The sequence below is a fragment of the Musa acuminata genome, chromosome BXJ1-6 (genome assembly GCF_036884655.1).
Source record: "Musa acuminata AAA Group cultivar baxijiao chromosome BXJ1-6, Cavendish_Baxijiao_AAA, whole genome shotgun sequence".
Classification (NCBI taxonomy): domain Eukaryota; kingdom Viridiplantae; phylum Streptophyta; class Magnoliopsida; order Zingiberales; family Musaceae; genus Musa; species Musa acuminata.
In genome coordinates, this window is record NC_088332.1 from 6,043,626 (window position 1) to 6,059,921 (window position 16,296).

General features: G+C 38.8%; 2 protein-coding genes and 2 long non-coding RNA genes across 5 annotated transcripts; all 4 read right to left on the minus strand.

Moving 5' to 3' along the window:
* Positions 1–52: 52 nt before the first annotated feature.
* LOC135675855 (probable transcription factor GLK1) lies at positions 53–3,064 on the minus strand. 2 transcript variants are annotated; one of them, XM_065186445.1, is made up of 6 exons: positions 2,274–3,052; positions 1,584–1,724; positions 933–1,193; positions 784–852; positions 576–698; positions 53–382 (listed from the first exon to the last, which is right to left on the minus strand). In XM_065186445.1, exons 1-6 carry the CDS (start codon positions 2,706–2,708, stop codon positions 233–235), a joined length of 1,179 nt encoding a protein of 392 aa, XP_065042517.1. In that variant the 5' UTR covers positions 2,709–3,052; the 3' UTR covers positions 53–232. The 2 variants fall into 2 exon arrangements, with proteins under 2 accessions (XP_065042517.1, XP_065042518.1); XM_065186446.1 differs by lacking the exon at positions 1,584–1,724 and having other exon boundaries at positions 2,274–3,064.
* Positions 3,065–6,742: 3,678 nt separating this feature from the next.
* Positions 6,743–7,424, minus strand: LOC135677661 (uncharacterized). The gene is made up of 3 exons (XR_010514724.1): positions 7,292–7,424; positions 7,021–7,156; positions 6,743–6,936 (listed from the first exon to the last, which is right to left on the minus strand). It is a non-coding gene; the product is annotated as an uncharacterized LOC135677661 (long non-coding RNA).
* Positions 7,425–7,939: 515 nt separating this feature from the next.
* On the minus strand, positions 7,940–8,625 carry LOC135677662 (uncharacterized). The gene is made up of 3 exons (XR_010514725.1): positions 8,502–8,625; positions 8,294–8,401; positions 7,940–8,106 (listed from the first exon to the last, which is right to left on the minus strand). It is a non-coding gene; the product is annotated as an uncharacterized LOC135677662 (long non-coding RNA).
* A 1,435-nt stretch (positions 8,626–10,060) lies between these two features.
* LOC135675397 (putative acyl-coenzyme A oxidase 3.2, peroxisomal) lies at positions 10,061–10,549 on the minus strand. Its single transcript, XM_065185550.1, has one exon. The coding sequence runs from the start codon at positions 10,547–10,549 to the stop codon at positions 10,061–10,063; it is 489 nt and encodes a 162-aa protein (XP_065041622.1).
* Positions 10,550–16,296: the final 5,747 nt, after the last annotated feature.

The following is a 16,296-nucleotide window of genomic DNA, read 5'->3' on the forward strand; positions in this document are numbered from 1 at the left end:
CCTTTCTTTTTGCTCAGTGCACTACCATCATCTACAAAAGAAATTTTCTCTCTTCATAATAAGCTAATATCTAATAATCAAATCAATAAGTTTTAAAAGATACAACATAGCATATGCAATTGCTGTGGTAATTTGATTTCAAAGGAAGAAGAAAAGAATTAGTCTGTAAGAATGCAAACTAGAATGAGGTGTCGACAGATGACTTCTCTTCTTCTTTAGTGTTGTGGCGAGATCAACCAGAAGCAGGTGGCACTTTTGATACCCCTTGCTTCTGTAGCTCTGCCAACACACTGTCCAGTGAAGGAGGCTTCAGTCTGAGTGGCAATGGTAGCCATGGCTTGGCCAAAACATCTCCGATAGCTGCATCAATGCATTCTTTTGTCTGAAGCAGTGAACAGATAGAGAAAACTTTTTGTCAGAAATACTAGAGACAAATAAGAACAATATCTAAAATTGAAGTCAGCAGATGAGCTCTGAAAGTTTGTGCATAGAAAAATACTGCAGTAGAAATCATTTCTTACGGAAAAACCTACGACAGAATTAAGTTTTAAGAGAGAGGATGGAGAGGGACTCACTGGATGAACAGCATCAAGCTGAAGCTGTGAGGTGGATTCCTGCTGCTTCGACATGGGAGGAGGAGGAACTGGTCTGTACATGGGATGTGGAACAATGCCGGCGAGATGTGGAGCCGCAAACCCCTGCAACATTAATACTTTTGTCATCACACTTATTATATCAGGTGAACGTCATCATCGGACTGCCGCAAAGCCAAGTGTGGATTACCGCTGCCGCTATTGGCTGAGGCAAGCAAGGAGTTCCCTGCGTCATGGCGACCCATCCTTCTCTACTTCCCTGCATGGAGAAAGCTGAAACAGTACTTAAAGACTCGCCAAGAGAGAGAAAGAGAGAGAGAGAGAGAGAGATGTGTGTACCCTTTGGAAATGGTGGTGCCAATAAGGGGGGTCAGGCGGTGGCGGAAAAGGCCACATGTGGACTAACGGTGGTTCCGCCGCGGCAGGGTGGCCCCAGACATGCAGAGGCTTAAAAGCCTGGGCTGGAGGAGGAGGGAGGACGACGGTAGGGGCGAGCCACGGGTTGGCGCCCCTCTTCGCGCCCGTGCCTGCCGCGTACATCTGCCAGCTCGCTGCCTCCGCCTGCCTCGCAAGCAAACTCTTCCGGTGCGATCGATACTTCTGCACCCAAGTAAAAGTCTCCTTGTAAGTGGTACTCTATTCACGCTTGCCAATGGATGACGCCATGGCTGCACTGCAAAGAATAGTATAGGAGTAGATCTATCTGCCATGAATGGGTTACTCAATCCATCAAAAAGAAGAGAATGATGCAAAGCTAGATGAGTTGCATGGGAAAGAATATTGAAAGCATGTGTTTGTTCTTCCCAGCGTTTCAGGAGAGAGCAAAAGTACATGACATGATTGCATTATTGATTCCACTGGGAAGACAAGGACAAGAAGGAACACAGACAAGCATACGTAGCATTCTCAGATGGATGCCACAGGCTTAATCTTCCTTTTCCCTGAACAAGAAAGAAGAGAGAATTAGGTGGGAAGCAGAAGTAGTAGTACTTGCAGATGGCTGGCAATGTTGTGCCGAGTGAGGCAGTCGATTCCCATCAGCTCTAAAATCCTTGAGGGCACTGCTTTGTCGATCCCCAGCTGCTCCACCGCCTGAACAAATCGCCGGTGCAGCTCCGGCGTCCATTCCACCTACCCCACCACACACACACACACCCACCCTTGAGTGACATGGAAAGCAGATAAAGCTGCAACTTTTTGTGAGCAACCATACAAAGAAAGTACGGCTAAAAGATAAGATCCAACTTCTCTCTCTCTCTCTGTTTTTAGCCCGTGATTCCTTTCCTTTTTACATAGATCTGTTTCAAGCTTTCTTGTCCGCAAGTTTAATAAGGCTCTTTCTAGTGTTCTTTCCACTTTTATAGCAGGACTCAATGAGGAAGCCTATGAAGACTTTGATTCATATCTTTCAGATAAACCTTAGAACGAATCATTATTTTCTACTCTCTAAATCTTCCTCTGCAGTCGTGACTCTTCTGATGCCTTTACAGAAACTTATGTGAAGTGTGTGTATGTGTATATATATATATATATATATATATATATATATATATATATATATATATATATATATATATATATATATAGAAGAGAGAGAGAGAGAGAGAGAGAGAGAGAGAGAGCAAGAGAGAGATGAGGATGACCTAAGATTGCTGTTAGGGTTACTAAAGCTATACTTACTTTTGCTTTGCGCTTCCCCTGTGAGCCCTTCATGGACGCCGCGGCGGCTGAGGACTTCCGACCTTTGTCTCCCTCCGGTGAAACAGACCACACTTCAGTCGCCGTGACCAATATCGGATCCTCCTCCGCCATGCCACTCGCGACCGCCACGCCATGACTTGCGTTCCTCTCCTCCGCCTCCTCTACCACATCCTGCGTTGCGCCATCTACGCGAAACAGGCCTTCCGCCGCGCCCGAGAACTCCACAAGAATCTCAGCCGGATCCAGCTCGAGGTCCGGCAGGACGTCGCCGTCATCCATTCCCACGAACAGGTCGCCGAAGCTGATGTCCTCGAACAAGCTCCCATCGACGAAGTCATCGACGACAGCGAGGCTCCCCATCGCCCCTTCTCGTTCATCTCCATTGGAGCCTCTCAAGGGTTCGACCGCCAGCATATCCAAGCTCCAATACGTGGACAAAGCTCGACGTTCTGTAGCAAAAAGCTAGCTACGGCTGCATGAGATTAGTAGCAGATCGACAAGGGAATGGTCTCAGCTCGACCCTTGGGAGCATTAAACCTGGGAGAGGTTGCACGTCCACCACAAACTCTTCCGCGAGATTTCTCTTTAGGGGATTCGGCAGACTTGTCAGTCGCTTTCTAAATAATTCAGAAAGCATTGGTGAAGAGTAAAACTGATGTGCTTTGGAAATCAAACATGTGATTGAGAGGAAGAGGGGACAGAAGAAGGTTAGAAGAAGAGCAAAGGGGAGCGACAGAGACAACAGTGGCCGCATGCAAATGGGGTACTTGTGGCAGCAGCAGTGTCTCTTTCCGATATCGTGGCCATTTGTTTTGGCGAGAGATGGATTATGCATCGCAGGGAGGATGAGAGCAAAGGGTTCTCAAAAATACCCGTTGTGGATAGAGACGCGAATATTAAAGCATTAAGTATGTATATGATTTATGTAAGACCATATTAAAAGTCGAAGAACTGAAGTAAGGGCAAATTCCCTTAAGAAAAAAAAAATATCCTTAGTTTTAGCTTCCAAATATTCCCTATGCTCTCATTTCAAAAAAAATATTGTTGAGTACCCTACTCTTCTTTATGTAAAAAGATTACTTTACTCCTACATTCATTAGATTGATCATCGTCTTCGTCCTCGATTGCCTTTGTGCTCGTTTGTCACACCTTCGCACATTATGATTATAGTGGTCGAAGAAGACGAAAAATGATCATCGAGAATTGATCACTAGCTAATGACCTCTTCAATCGAGAACCCATGTCGACTGAGGACCTCAATCGTTGCTAGAGACGAACCTGGGCAATGGGCCACGACCAAGGGCTCATGTATAGAGGTGTAGGCGACCAATAGTGAAGACACAAGAGTAAAATTATCTTTTCCGAAAAAAAAGCTATCTAGGAATTTATCAAAACTAGAATGTTTTTTTTTTTAATTTATCCGTGAACTAATCTATAGTTACTTATGAATGTATCAATGTTAATATTCCCATTAAATTTACTTATATATGTATATATTCTATGAATACACATTTTTTATTATTCTCGTACAGTAATTTTTTTCTTATCCATTTAAATAGATAATGAGAAATTCATATTAATTATTTTGAAATTTATACCCTTATTATTAATTGTTTGCATTGTTGTATCGGTAAAGTGATTTTTTTGCCCCCCACAAAATGGAGTCAATAATCATGATCGATCAACAGCGATGTTTACCGATGTGTGCTTCGTCTATCGCAAGCATCGATGTTGTGCCATTTCTCATCCACATACAGATGTTTCTATCTTTCTACAAAGCTTTTATGGCTGTTAAATTTGTATTTGTCTCAGCCAATGTAGGTCTTCATTGTCTCATCACCCATCTTTCTCTCTCTGTTTGTCCTTTGTCCGGTGCAGAAAGGAAGAAGAGAGAGACAGAGAGAGAAAGGCTCATTTGGAAGAGAGATGCCACGAGACAGAAGACATCATCCCTCCATTTTCCTCTCTCTCTCACAGAACAATACAAATGATTCCCAGCCATAGGCGGACAGAGAATCCGGGGATTATCTCGACTCACTGTAGCCGCTCCATTAATTGTGTGGCTCTCATCCACAAGCCAATGACAAAGAGCCACAGGGAAACAGCAGGACGCATAGCGGTACGACTCACCCACTGGCGTTGTGTCATCTCAAATCCATCGTCACAACACCGGTACGGAGGAGGGTACTCAGTCGACTGTTGGAATGAGACAACGTCGGGGAGCTGATGTTCTGAGTCCGACAGGGTTCAGGGTCTTCCCACGCTTGCGGCCATTGACCGATGGAGTCAACTCTCTTTTCGTTGGTGGAAAAGTCCGAACCCCGTGTGGACCGAAACAGGGGAGCTGTCGATGGGTTTGGTTGGACCAATTGTTTGTCTGTTGGTGGCTGGTCAACTCTTGACACACAAGAAATGGAGGGGGAGATGAAGTGAGCATTTTCAAGAGGGTTATGCATGAACTTGAGATCATTGAATCCAAGCTGTTGTTTTCTTCTTGATTTAAGTTGTATAATCATCACTCAGGAACAGAGAGCTTCCTGAGATAAGAGGTACGCTCATGTCCTTATCCGCTATCAATCCACTGATCAAAAATACTTAAACGTAAACTCAATAAATTTTAACTCGTCCAAAGTCGACGGATAGCGAGCGAAGCGAGATGCAGCACCGTCCCTACTATACGAAAGCCTCATCCAGTCCTGTGTCACCCGGGGGGTTCCAGGTGCTGAGATGGCTAACGTTTTGCTCTGCTCACAACGGTTGCCGCGGCACTCAAGAACAACCCAAAAACAAGCTAAAACAGTAAAAAAAAAAGGACAAAACTGACCATTTTTTACTGCGCGAGTGAGCGGCGAGCGACGGATAGCGAGCGAAGCAAGGGGCAGCACCTTTCCTCCTTGGCAAATGCTTTTGCAGTGGTTCGTCTTTCATAAATCCAAGAATTTCATCTCTGACTATGAAATACGAATGCCCCCGACTATCCCTCTTAATCATTACTCCGATCCCGAAGGCCAATACAATAGGATCAAAATCCTGTGATGTTATCCCATGCTAATGTATCCAGAGCGTGGGCTTAGAGCACTCTAATTTCTTCAAAGTAACAACGCCGGAGGCACAATATTTTCCTACTTGAGTTGTTAGACCGACTCTAATATCATTTATCACGACTCGTCCATCAATGAGGTAACTAATATATTAAATTAATGAACAAAAATATTAGTAGTAAAAGATTCAACTCGCGCTCATCAATTCATTCAAGTTTTAACCCGTATCAAAGTATTACAAGGACAGGATTAGTAGCTCTTATCCATCCCCATTATTGTTCTTTCATGACAACAAGATATAAAGGATCTTCTCATGAGGATGGAAACTAGTCAGGAATATGATATTTATGTTAATATCATCAAAAACATCTTAAAGATATACTTGAGAAAGAATCTAAACCAATGGCCTCCAATAAAAAACTATATAGTTGCCGAATACAGATTAATCACTTTCTTTAGCATCAGGGTTTCCTTAACCAATATTTATGCTACATTATTCATCCCTAGATTATTGCCAGTTTATGCTACAAGAGGATGACTGCAATCTTATTCCTCGTTGAGGGAAGACCAAGAATTGGCTTGAATCCAGTCGAAAGCAATGGGGCTCAGGAAGGCGTCAGGGATCCCGAAGGAGCTAACCACAGAAAGTGCATGCGGCCTCAACTCATAACACAGCTTCATGACTTCTTTCCTTGCAACAGCAGCATTGTCAAGCGATAAGTACCCATAACGAAGAAAAGATGCATCTTCTTCCGTACAGATCAAGGCATACATCGATCTCAACAACCCTAATATATCCTGCAAAGAGATTTATATTATACAATGATGATGCATAAATTTACCCAAGAAACTCGGTAGAAAAGGTATATATATTGCATGTATACACCTTTAGTGGTCCAGCAGGCTGGGCCATCTCATTATCAATGAAAATTTGCAATATTGAGCGTTCAGCAAAGGCCCTTGCCAAATCACCGGCGAGTTGATAGCTCTGATACATTCAACAAGTTCAATAGTATCAACAAAAGGAACGCGATGAAAGAAACAAAACAATTCAGGCGCCGAGTGTCTACCAGGAGAACTGCTTTTTCTTTGGTTTCTCCCTGAGCTTGATATTGAGACACTTCATTAGCATATCGACCAAACAAATCTCTTTCCCTCAAGCAGAACAGGTCGAGCTGAACGATTGAAACGATCATATATCTTCAGGTTAAAAGTTGATAAAGTGAGGTAGAATAAATGAAGCTAACTTGCTACCTGGAACTTGCTGCTTCTAAGGGTACAGCTGTTTAGATTAGATGGAATGATCGGGCAAGGATCATTCATGTGTTCCAATCCCAAGCCTTTGAATGGACTCTTCCTCTTATGTGCTGCTATATATTCTGCAAGAAGTGCTTTGCTCACCTGGTTCATGTGTAGTTAATCTTATCTCAATGTGCTCGCGTCTAATAAAAGATCCCATCAAAGAAACAATTGCACAGTACCTGTTGCATCAATACGTTGTTATCTCCCTCAAAGGTAGACTGAACATCATATTCACCTTTTAAGATACCAACACGGTTCTCTGTTTTCAAGCCTTGGCCACCGCAGGCTTCACGACACTCCTGGAAAACGTATCAACATCCTAACTCGAGCAAAAGGAATCCTTGACAACAAAAAATGAAACATTTCAGCGAAGATGCATGAACCTGAAGTACTCTCATGGTATGCCATGAGAGTGTAGCTTTGAAAGCACTGCAGTATATGTGAATACTCTTGTTGCTTTCTGGAGTCCTCTTAGTGAATAATCTTTTCAAAAAGTTGGTCGTGGAACTCATAGCGCAACTGCATACAGGGAGGAAAGAGCAAAACAAAACATAAGAGAATCATTTTTCCTCAGGTAGTTGATATGAAAATCTGAAAATACTAGGCATGATTAATCAAATTAAAATTTATGATCGAGATAATTAGCGCAATTACGTCTTTGCAATCAGCGGTAAGAGGCGCCGTTGATGAGAAGGATAATCCAGCAACAGAACTTCAGGAACACTAGCTGATATGGAAAAAGCCCGCCTTGTCAAAGCATATCTCACAGCAATTGATAGACCCACCTGATAACAATCAAAAAATGAATTACCAAACAAATTTGCTCAATTTCCATGACACATTATAATTATTAACAAGCTGAAAAGCATATTAAGCATCGAAAGCAAGTGCAAGATACCTTTGATATATAAACAGCAAGTGCTGCAATATTCACACGCCCAGATGATAGCGGCGCAAGAAGAGCTGCGAACCTCTGCAATACAAATGTATATTATTCAGGCAGACAACAGGAAATGTCAAGAAGATTGTTCGATTGAAATCATCATATACTATCTTTACAGAATTTAAACAAACTGTGATAAACAAATATGCTGATCTTAGCGGCTTTAGGAACCTGCTCTGGGTCTTTTATTGGGCTCACATATCGCCCATCAGGCAATACATCAGCAACTGCGTTTAGCAAGTTCTCCCGAGGGACTCTGAAATTATCAAACCTGCACAAGTAATAACAAATGCATCAAATGGCAATTCTGAAGCATAATAACAAACTCTAGCATCGAAAACCAATGCCCTCACCAGATCCTGCCATTATCAACACCATTCAAGCCAATTTTATGACCACAATCAGCGACGCGAACATTGGGACAAACATTTCCTTCTGCATCTCTGATTTGTGCTATAAATACATGCACCCCTTGGTTGGTCCCATTTATAAGGAGCTGAGAGAAGATTACTGCATGTGTTGCATCCTGAGACACAGAAAGAGTTACAAGTTCAGTGCAAGATGGAGCTACATATAGCTATGTGCATGTACAATGAGTACAATATAACTAATATGGAAGTCGTATACAACATGTGCAATAGAAGTTTCTTGTGACCATAGGCCACGTCGTGATCTACCATCAACATATATAATTATAAGAAAATTCTTCTTACATTAGCAGCTCCTCCTATCCAATACTTCTGTGCTGATTCACAGGGAGTGTTTATCACAAACTCTCCTGTGTTTGCATCATAAGTCGTGATAGTCTCAAGTCCTCTGACCTTGAAATATTTAAGAGATTTCAAGTGTGAAGATGTAATAACAGAAACAACATAAATAAATGTTCCAATAAACAAGTTCAACTAAGATGCGGAAACATACATTACTTCCATGCCCCAACTCGGTCATCACAAAACAGCCCTTAACCTGAAAATTCTCAGCAGCCTTCAGCCATTTGTCATGATGATGCTTTGTGCCAAAAATTTGGACTGCCCCCCCCCTGTGATCCAACAAAATTTGAGAACATTAACTACTTATTTAAGACTTTTAAGTATGATAGATCTTATGGCACCAGTGACACAGGTTCTTGCTGGCAAAAGGCCCATCAAGCTTTCATGCAAAAGCAGCTACACAAATACAACATAGATAAGGTAATAGGGACTAACAACATGCATAAATTATGGAAAGACCCAACATTGTACAAGAAGAGCCTACAATAAAATCAAACTAATACAGGTCTCATCAACTAGTAAAAAAAGCAAATAATATTCATCTTGAGTAGAAGTAAATTATCTTTTGGCTTGTCTGGTCTATCTCCCCCACTCCCCACCCTCCCCCTTTCCCCCTTGCCTCTCCTCTTTGAACTATTAAGCTTTACTTTCCAGGTTAATCCCAAGTCTAACCAATCATAAGTTGGTCAGACTAATCCCTCAATTTCTAGCATGACCATCAATGATGATGAGACTGGGGGAATTGCTCCAATTTGAGGACTTTTCAATTAAAAATGGTGATTGATTTGTTGATTTAGAAACATATCTAATAAATCATGAAAACCAAGTCTTCTTGAAGAACAAAAAGGAGATGTCAAAATTTTGGTTCAAGGGAAGAAGGTGCCTGCAATTGGCTTGGAAGGACAAAAAAAAAAGAAAGAATATGATGACCGTCATGCATGCCTGAAGAAGCATGTTTTAAGGACAAAAGATAGATACATCAACTTATGCTTCTTCCTCTTGGAAGGTCATGAAGCCAAAACCATAAGAAAAAAACAGTCATCCAAGATGCACATGATTTGCCATTATCTCAGACAAAAAAAAAGAAGTTGATGTGTCCACATTAGAATGCCAATTGACTGTACCTAAGAACCCTCAGCAGATCAAATTTACAGTTAACAATTCATTCTATCAGAAAATTTGACAAATAAGGCATATGGAATTGGAATTCTATCACTAATTTGATTGCCTTGGGTTAACTTATAAGCGAGGGATGACATCTAGCGTACCATGAACCATAAATGTAGTCCAAGTTTTAGTCTGTGTCCGGCAAACTTCATTTCAACTTGAACTGAGAGTCCTAAGGGTTCCAATACTTGGTTTGAGAAGAACCATCTTTTACTGGAACGCTCTATATTATCCTCGTATTTCTCCGTAATTTCCTCAATTTATCAACTTGTACATTCCTCATTGTCTACCCTTTCTAACTGTCGAGCTCTTACATAAACTCCATTTCTACTTACTTTACAGCTTAAGTCAATCCTAAATTTGTTCAGATTAAATCCTATCGTTCGAATCATCAACCCCCCAAATTTGCAGTCAAAATTACACCTTCTCCAACATCCTCGAATAACCTCCAAAATTTCAATCAAAATCACATCTTCTCCAACGTTCCGTGGCATTTACTCAAGAAATGGAAATAAAGAAGGGGGAAAAAAGGGGGTCAAAGGCTCACCAGAGAAAGAAATGAACACCTAATTTGATCGCGAGGGAGTGATCGAATATTCCAATGCACTCGAAGAAGGCGAACTTCCTCATCAACGCCTCCGGGCCGCTCCCCGTGAGCCAGCCCTCGAACACGCCGTGAGCGAGCAGGTACTCAATCCGCCGCATCGTGACCGCCCGCTGCTGCTCCATGGTCTGGTTGTAGTCCGGCGCGACGAAGGTCCTGTTGCCGCGGCGGCGGGGGCAGAAGAGCGAGCTCTCCTCCATTAGCCGGAACAGCCAGTCCCGCCCCTCGGTGTCGTGGCCATCGAGGACGCGACGCAGCGATGCAGTGTCGAAGGCCGGGGGCTGCTCGGAGAGCTCGGGAGGGGAGTAGTGGAGGCAGGCGGCGGGCTCGATCAAGGCGGAGGAGAGGCCGTCGGCGGGGGTGGAGCCACGGAGGAGGTGGCCGGCGAGAACGGCGGTGCGGCGCGCGGCGGAGGAGTGGGGATCCATCGGCTCGCCGATGAGGAATAAGGTTCAGGAACTCAACGTGCAGAAAAGGGACGAGAGAAGGCGGAGAAGACAAAGGGTTTATATAGTTTGCGACGACGGAGGCAGCGTGTAAGATAGATATGGAGCCAAGCATACGTTGAACGGGTCTGCTTGATGCATGAACCTGTAAGAAAACAGCTTCATTTTAGAGGGTTAATTAACCCATGTAGTAGTAGTTAACTACTACTTAATATTTCGATCTTTACATATTAAATAAATATATTAATATTATTATATTAGTATAATTATAAGTATACAAGTTAAACATTTAGATCTATTTATTTTAATATCATCAATTTTTATCAAAAAAAAAATTAATATTTGAGTTGACGATGATAGACGATATCGATGGTGACGAACAACGACGATATTGAAAGTCATCGATAACTGTTGTGGATGAGGAGAGCGACAATAAGAGGTGAGGGTTATTTTGCATCTATATAGATGTTTACGAGTAACTATTTCATCGGTCGACAACTACATCGACGTCGATGTAGGTGTCCAGCGACGTCGTTCGACAATTGTATTAGTATCGGTGCCACCATTCGTTATCATCGATTGAAACGTTAAAATTATTTTTTTATTTTTTTATTTTCTGATGAATGGATCTAGATATTTTATTTTAATAATTATAAAGATACCGATGTAACATTTTAAAGTATAAGGATAATTAGTCTCGTTTTAGATTACTTTATGATTAAAAGGGTAATTTAACCAAGAAATATTGTAAAGGATAATTTATAGAAAAACTCTTAATTATTTTAAATTAAGTTTTTAATTATATCCTTCTAATTTAATCTTTGATGCATGAATCTTTTCTAATGGATGTAATTTATCTAAGGAAAACTTTAATGGGTAATTTATAGAGAAAAACTCATAATCACTTTTTTATGAGAAAGCATTGCTCTATTGAAAAATTATCTGATGATATATTTTTAAAATTTTAAATATATCCTTCTAGTCTAAACAATAATTTTTATTTCAAATAATTTTTATTTCAAACAATAATCTAAACAATAAATATATCCGTTAGAGACGAATGAATCCGTTAAGAATTCTTCAAACCCTAATCCTCCATCTCGTCCAACCTCTCTACTTTTTTATTCTCTTCTTCTTCGGCCTCTTATTCTCAAACAATACTTCTAAAAGCTAATAAATAATAGTTTTATTTTTAAAAAAAATTAAAAAAAATGAACGAGTGTTACGATCATATAAATATAGATTAAAACCTAATGTGTTTGAGATAGAGTTCACTAAGACTCATAATTCTTATTGAAATATATCAATTTAAAAAAATAAATATTTTTAAGATCCTCTTAAACAAAGTTCATCAAAGTACATTCGATTTATACTCAAATATATTTGACAATATAATACACACATAAACCTATCAAATTCAATGAATATAAATATAAAATCCTTAAAAAAAAAAATCAGAAAATGTCTTAATATCATGTCTTAATAGAGATGTTTTAGACAAACTTCCAAACAAAAAAGAAAAACTCCATTTTGAACTAAAATACACACTTCACTACATAATTAATAGTTGTTAACTAAAATGACAACCAAAAGAATAAGGATATACTTGTTTATTCATTTTAAAAAAATATTCTCAATAATTGCTCAAAAATCAATGTGAAATTTTCTAAATAAATTATCCCAAATCAAATTCAAATCCCAAGCAATCACATCATCATTTTTTATGAATTCGATTGGGCTCGATGGGTGGGTCAAAAAATTCTCGTGAATCACATGGCACTTTCGTATTGTGTTCGCATTGTCGTGCGATTAAAACGTGCCAAGGCCGATCGATGATGCACTCATGGGAAGTTCTAGTCCTCGAATAAGATTGTAACGAAGTATTTATTATTAATATTTTTAATATACATTTGAATGAATGTACCATTATGAAATATTTAATATTTAATAAATAATAAAATAAAGACTATATTTTAAATATGAATTAGTTTAAATATTATTTGATAAAATTATATTTCAAAAGTCTATTGAATATTTTATGATAAATTTATCCTTCTAATATTTTAATATTTATTTAAAAAAATATATAGTTTTTTTTATTTTAAATGAATAAGTATAAAAATAAAATAAATAAATGAATGTATGCATGTAATCTTATAAAAATTTCATATGACCCATATATATAATAAATAAAAATATAATCATATATATATATATATTATTTAAAAATAAATAAATAAAATTTTACCTTCATAGAAAATAGAAATATTTTGGTTTCTCACTAAATCATTTAATAATTTTATAATTTTCGATAAAATTATAGATATTTTTAAAAGTTTTAAAATATATTAACATCCTACAAATATTAAAATATTAATGATAGAGTGTTTTTAATATATATACAATGAATTGGATATTACTTGACGTTGACTTTGCAATTGATGACCGAACGATGACTCCTTCGTCGGACATAAATGCTGGTCGATCGAATATACAGTGGTTTGTGACGGCAAGTTAGTCGATCGGAGTTATCGTTGACCGATCACCGATGAATCGACGATCGAATAATTATGGATTATCGAACGGCCACGAAGTCAACGGGCCAATAACCAATCAACTACATATATGACAAATCCAATTTAGATTTATGTTTTAAACATGTAATAAATATAAAAATTAAGACAAAAATCGTTCCTCGATCCTTTGCTAGTGTTGGTCTAAGGAAGACACCCAAGTTATAATCGATCTTTTGACACATCTACGTGGAAGATATTCAAGTATCAATACAGTAAACAAATAGGAAAATGAATTATCCAAAAGATGAAGATCATAAATAAAATAAATAAAATTAGACCTATTTATCAAATATTGACTATTCAAATTCAACATATTTTGAATTGTACTAATTTAGCTAGTTTATAAAAACATCGAAACAACATCGTAAGATTCTAAACTCTGTATCTCATATTCATTACTTAAATAATAAAAAAATCTTTTCGATAAATCAAAACTTTTTTACGTGACAATTTGCATGCAACCCATACGCCCTGAAAAGTTCCAACAATAGTTATAGGATTTTAGCGACTAGTGATGTGCTGATCCCAACTCGTTTTTAGAACGAGAACTCAATTACAAATAAATGTACGCGAATCCGATTTATTTAGGTGAGCGAAACTTGGATAGAAACATATTCTACTCGGACTCATCTTTATCTCACGTTAGAAATTACAACATGTAGTGAGCCTCGATCCGATTGATGGTTTTGATATCTACGATGTTTTTTTAAATCCATAACATATGTGATTGACGGGACCCGAACCTTTTTTTTTTCATATAATTAACCTTTTTTTTTTATGGCTTCTAATTTTCATACTCTCGAAAACATTAAAAACATTAGGGGTTCAAAATAATATACTATATCTACTCACCAACACCAACAGGGTTTGGGGTGCTCGACTTACACGTTGAATCGATGATCTCGATAACGGGTTGTTCCTCGCTAACAATTCTTTCTTGGTAGCAAATCAATTTTTTAGGCCTTGAATCAGACTGTCATCAATTAGCACTAGTGTGACTCCCTTGAGTTGCTTCTCAACTCTCTAATGTCGATCCTCATCGGGAACTTCATCACTATGTGATATGTCGACACCATCACTCTTAGTTTATTCGATGTGGGTCGGTCTATGATCGTAGTTGTTTATCGAAGGATATCCACCACCATGAACTTAGCGAGTATTATTTTGAAGCAAGCTTATCTCTGAATGTGATATATAGGTTTACGATCCTAATGTAGGTCCACCAATGATAATACCAATCTATTTCTCCGTCGGCCCCTAAGGTGAGGATGTGAGTTTTTGGTGCTTGTGAATAAACTACCTAAGGTGTCTCTGATATATTAGCTTCTCAATTTACTCTTTCAAGTTATGATAATTTTTCATGTTGTAATTATAATCTTGGTAGAACTAATAATACTTTGGCCTATCTCTTTCCACCAGTAAGATCTTTATCAAGTAAGGGTGTTTTAAAAGCTCGTATCTTTTATCTAAAGAAAAACTTTAGTTTTTAGAGGAGTCAGCTTAGACCTTAGATAAGGTAACTCGAGTTATTTATTTCTCCTCCATCATGATGAGTACAGAGTTGGGGATGATTTTGGTCACTCCCACCTTAGCCTTTTGTGTGACTTCTCATGCTTGTCCGAGACCAATGTTTCAAGTTTATATTATGAGTGATAGATAAGTATCTATCGTACCTAAGATCTCATTTGTGAATTGAATAATAAAGTTTGCAAACGAGTCTTCCTCGTCTTTCTTGAGTTTATGGAGTGTTATCATTGAAGGCTACGAGCGTATATTCCTAATTGAAATTCAAACTCTCTCGCAAGCTAGGCAAAAGAACTGATCGAAAACAACTTCAGGTAGGTGTACCATTCTTATATTGAGCTCCTTAATATGGTCAAGAAGGTGATATCCGAAGTATCATATAATGACATTTGAGCATTAAAAGCTATAATGTATTCCATCAAATCGACACTATCATTGAATGCCTCTAGCGACAAGAGGCAAAAGTTTGCTATGATTGATTCCTCTTGAATTTTCTAGGTGAACTGTGATTGACCGGAGGTGAGATTGACCAACGCTTCCCCCCTTTAACTGTTGGAGCTCTCGTTACATCTTCTCCAAATGTCAGTTTATCTATCCCAATTAGATTTGTAGGGAATCCTTAATCAAGTATGCTGATTAGGCCTTCGAGTCAAGCAAGGCAAAGTGGTGATGTGGTCCGCTGAATACCATGGTTGGGGATCAAAGTACATTCTCGGCTTGCAATTTAACATGTCTCAGGCGCTCCTAGGATTTCGACACCATGTTGGGTAAGGAAACCTCGATGGGTGCCATGACGGTTGAGTTGAGGACCACGACTAAGTTAGTGGCACCACCTGTTGGATTAATTAAGGCAAAAGTGAAGTGACGACTTCTATCATGCCTATTAGCATGTGTCATCCCTGATGTGGATTAGTTAGTTGCTAAGGGTCATCCCTGGGGGTGAGACATCTAGGTCGTTGATGTCGTTGTTAGCTCGACGTGGTTTGGACCATTATGTACATGGTTTGCCCAAGGTGCCTCTCCAAGATAAAAACACTAAACTTTTGAGGTACCACCTAATTGATGTCAGAAGAGGGTTCCCAACTTGATCCCTCTAATACCCAAATTAGTAACCTGTGACAGGAAAGTGTAAACGTGAGTGGCTAAAGTGATCTCTTTCAATTGTGTTTAAGATGAGGTTTCATATTTAATGATAAAGAGATAGAACATTATATGAAATATTATGTAAATAGACAATCCTTAATCGTCTCTAACAATTCTCCGTATGCGCAATAAGACAAAGAGAGCTTATAACCCCTGCCTTGGACCTTTCTCCATGTGGGCAAAGAAATGAAAGGTAAAATTTGTCTTCTTTTTCCGGTTTAGACATCACAGAAACGTCACATGTATTGATTTACAATATTCTATCATTACTCAAATAATTAAAGTTTTAATATTATATTTTTTTTCTCATTTTGTTTCTTTTGATTTCACATACATTGAAAAATAATATTTCTACAACTTTCTACACGAAGTCATTGTAAGTCATTAGAGCGCATAAATTTATACAATTAGACATGATATATAAACGTTCCCCCATCTTTTATATCCCCCGATCTACCTGTCTTCTAATTGGAGGTGGAAACAAGA

Bases quoted from the DNA above. Each gene is read 5' to 3' on its own strand.
- LOC135675855 (XM_065186445.1), bottom strand. From the start codon at position 2,708: ATGCTGGCGGTCGAACCCTTGAGAGGCTCCAATGGAGATGAACGAGAA. The intron at 1,194-1,583 runs GTACTACTACTT...ACTTGGGTGCAG, and splicing joins ACATTGCCAGCCATCTGCAA to AAGTATCGATCGCACCGGAA. The intron at 383-575 runs GTGAGTCCCTCT...TCACTGCTTCAG, and splicing joins AGCTTGATGCTGTTCATCCA to ACAAAAGAATGCATTGATGC.
- LOC135675397 (XM_065185550.1), bottom strand. From the start codon at position 10,549: ATGGATCCCCACTCCTCCGCCGCGCGCCGCACCGCCGTTCTCGCCGGC.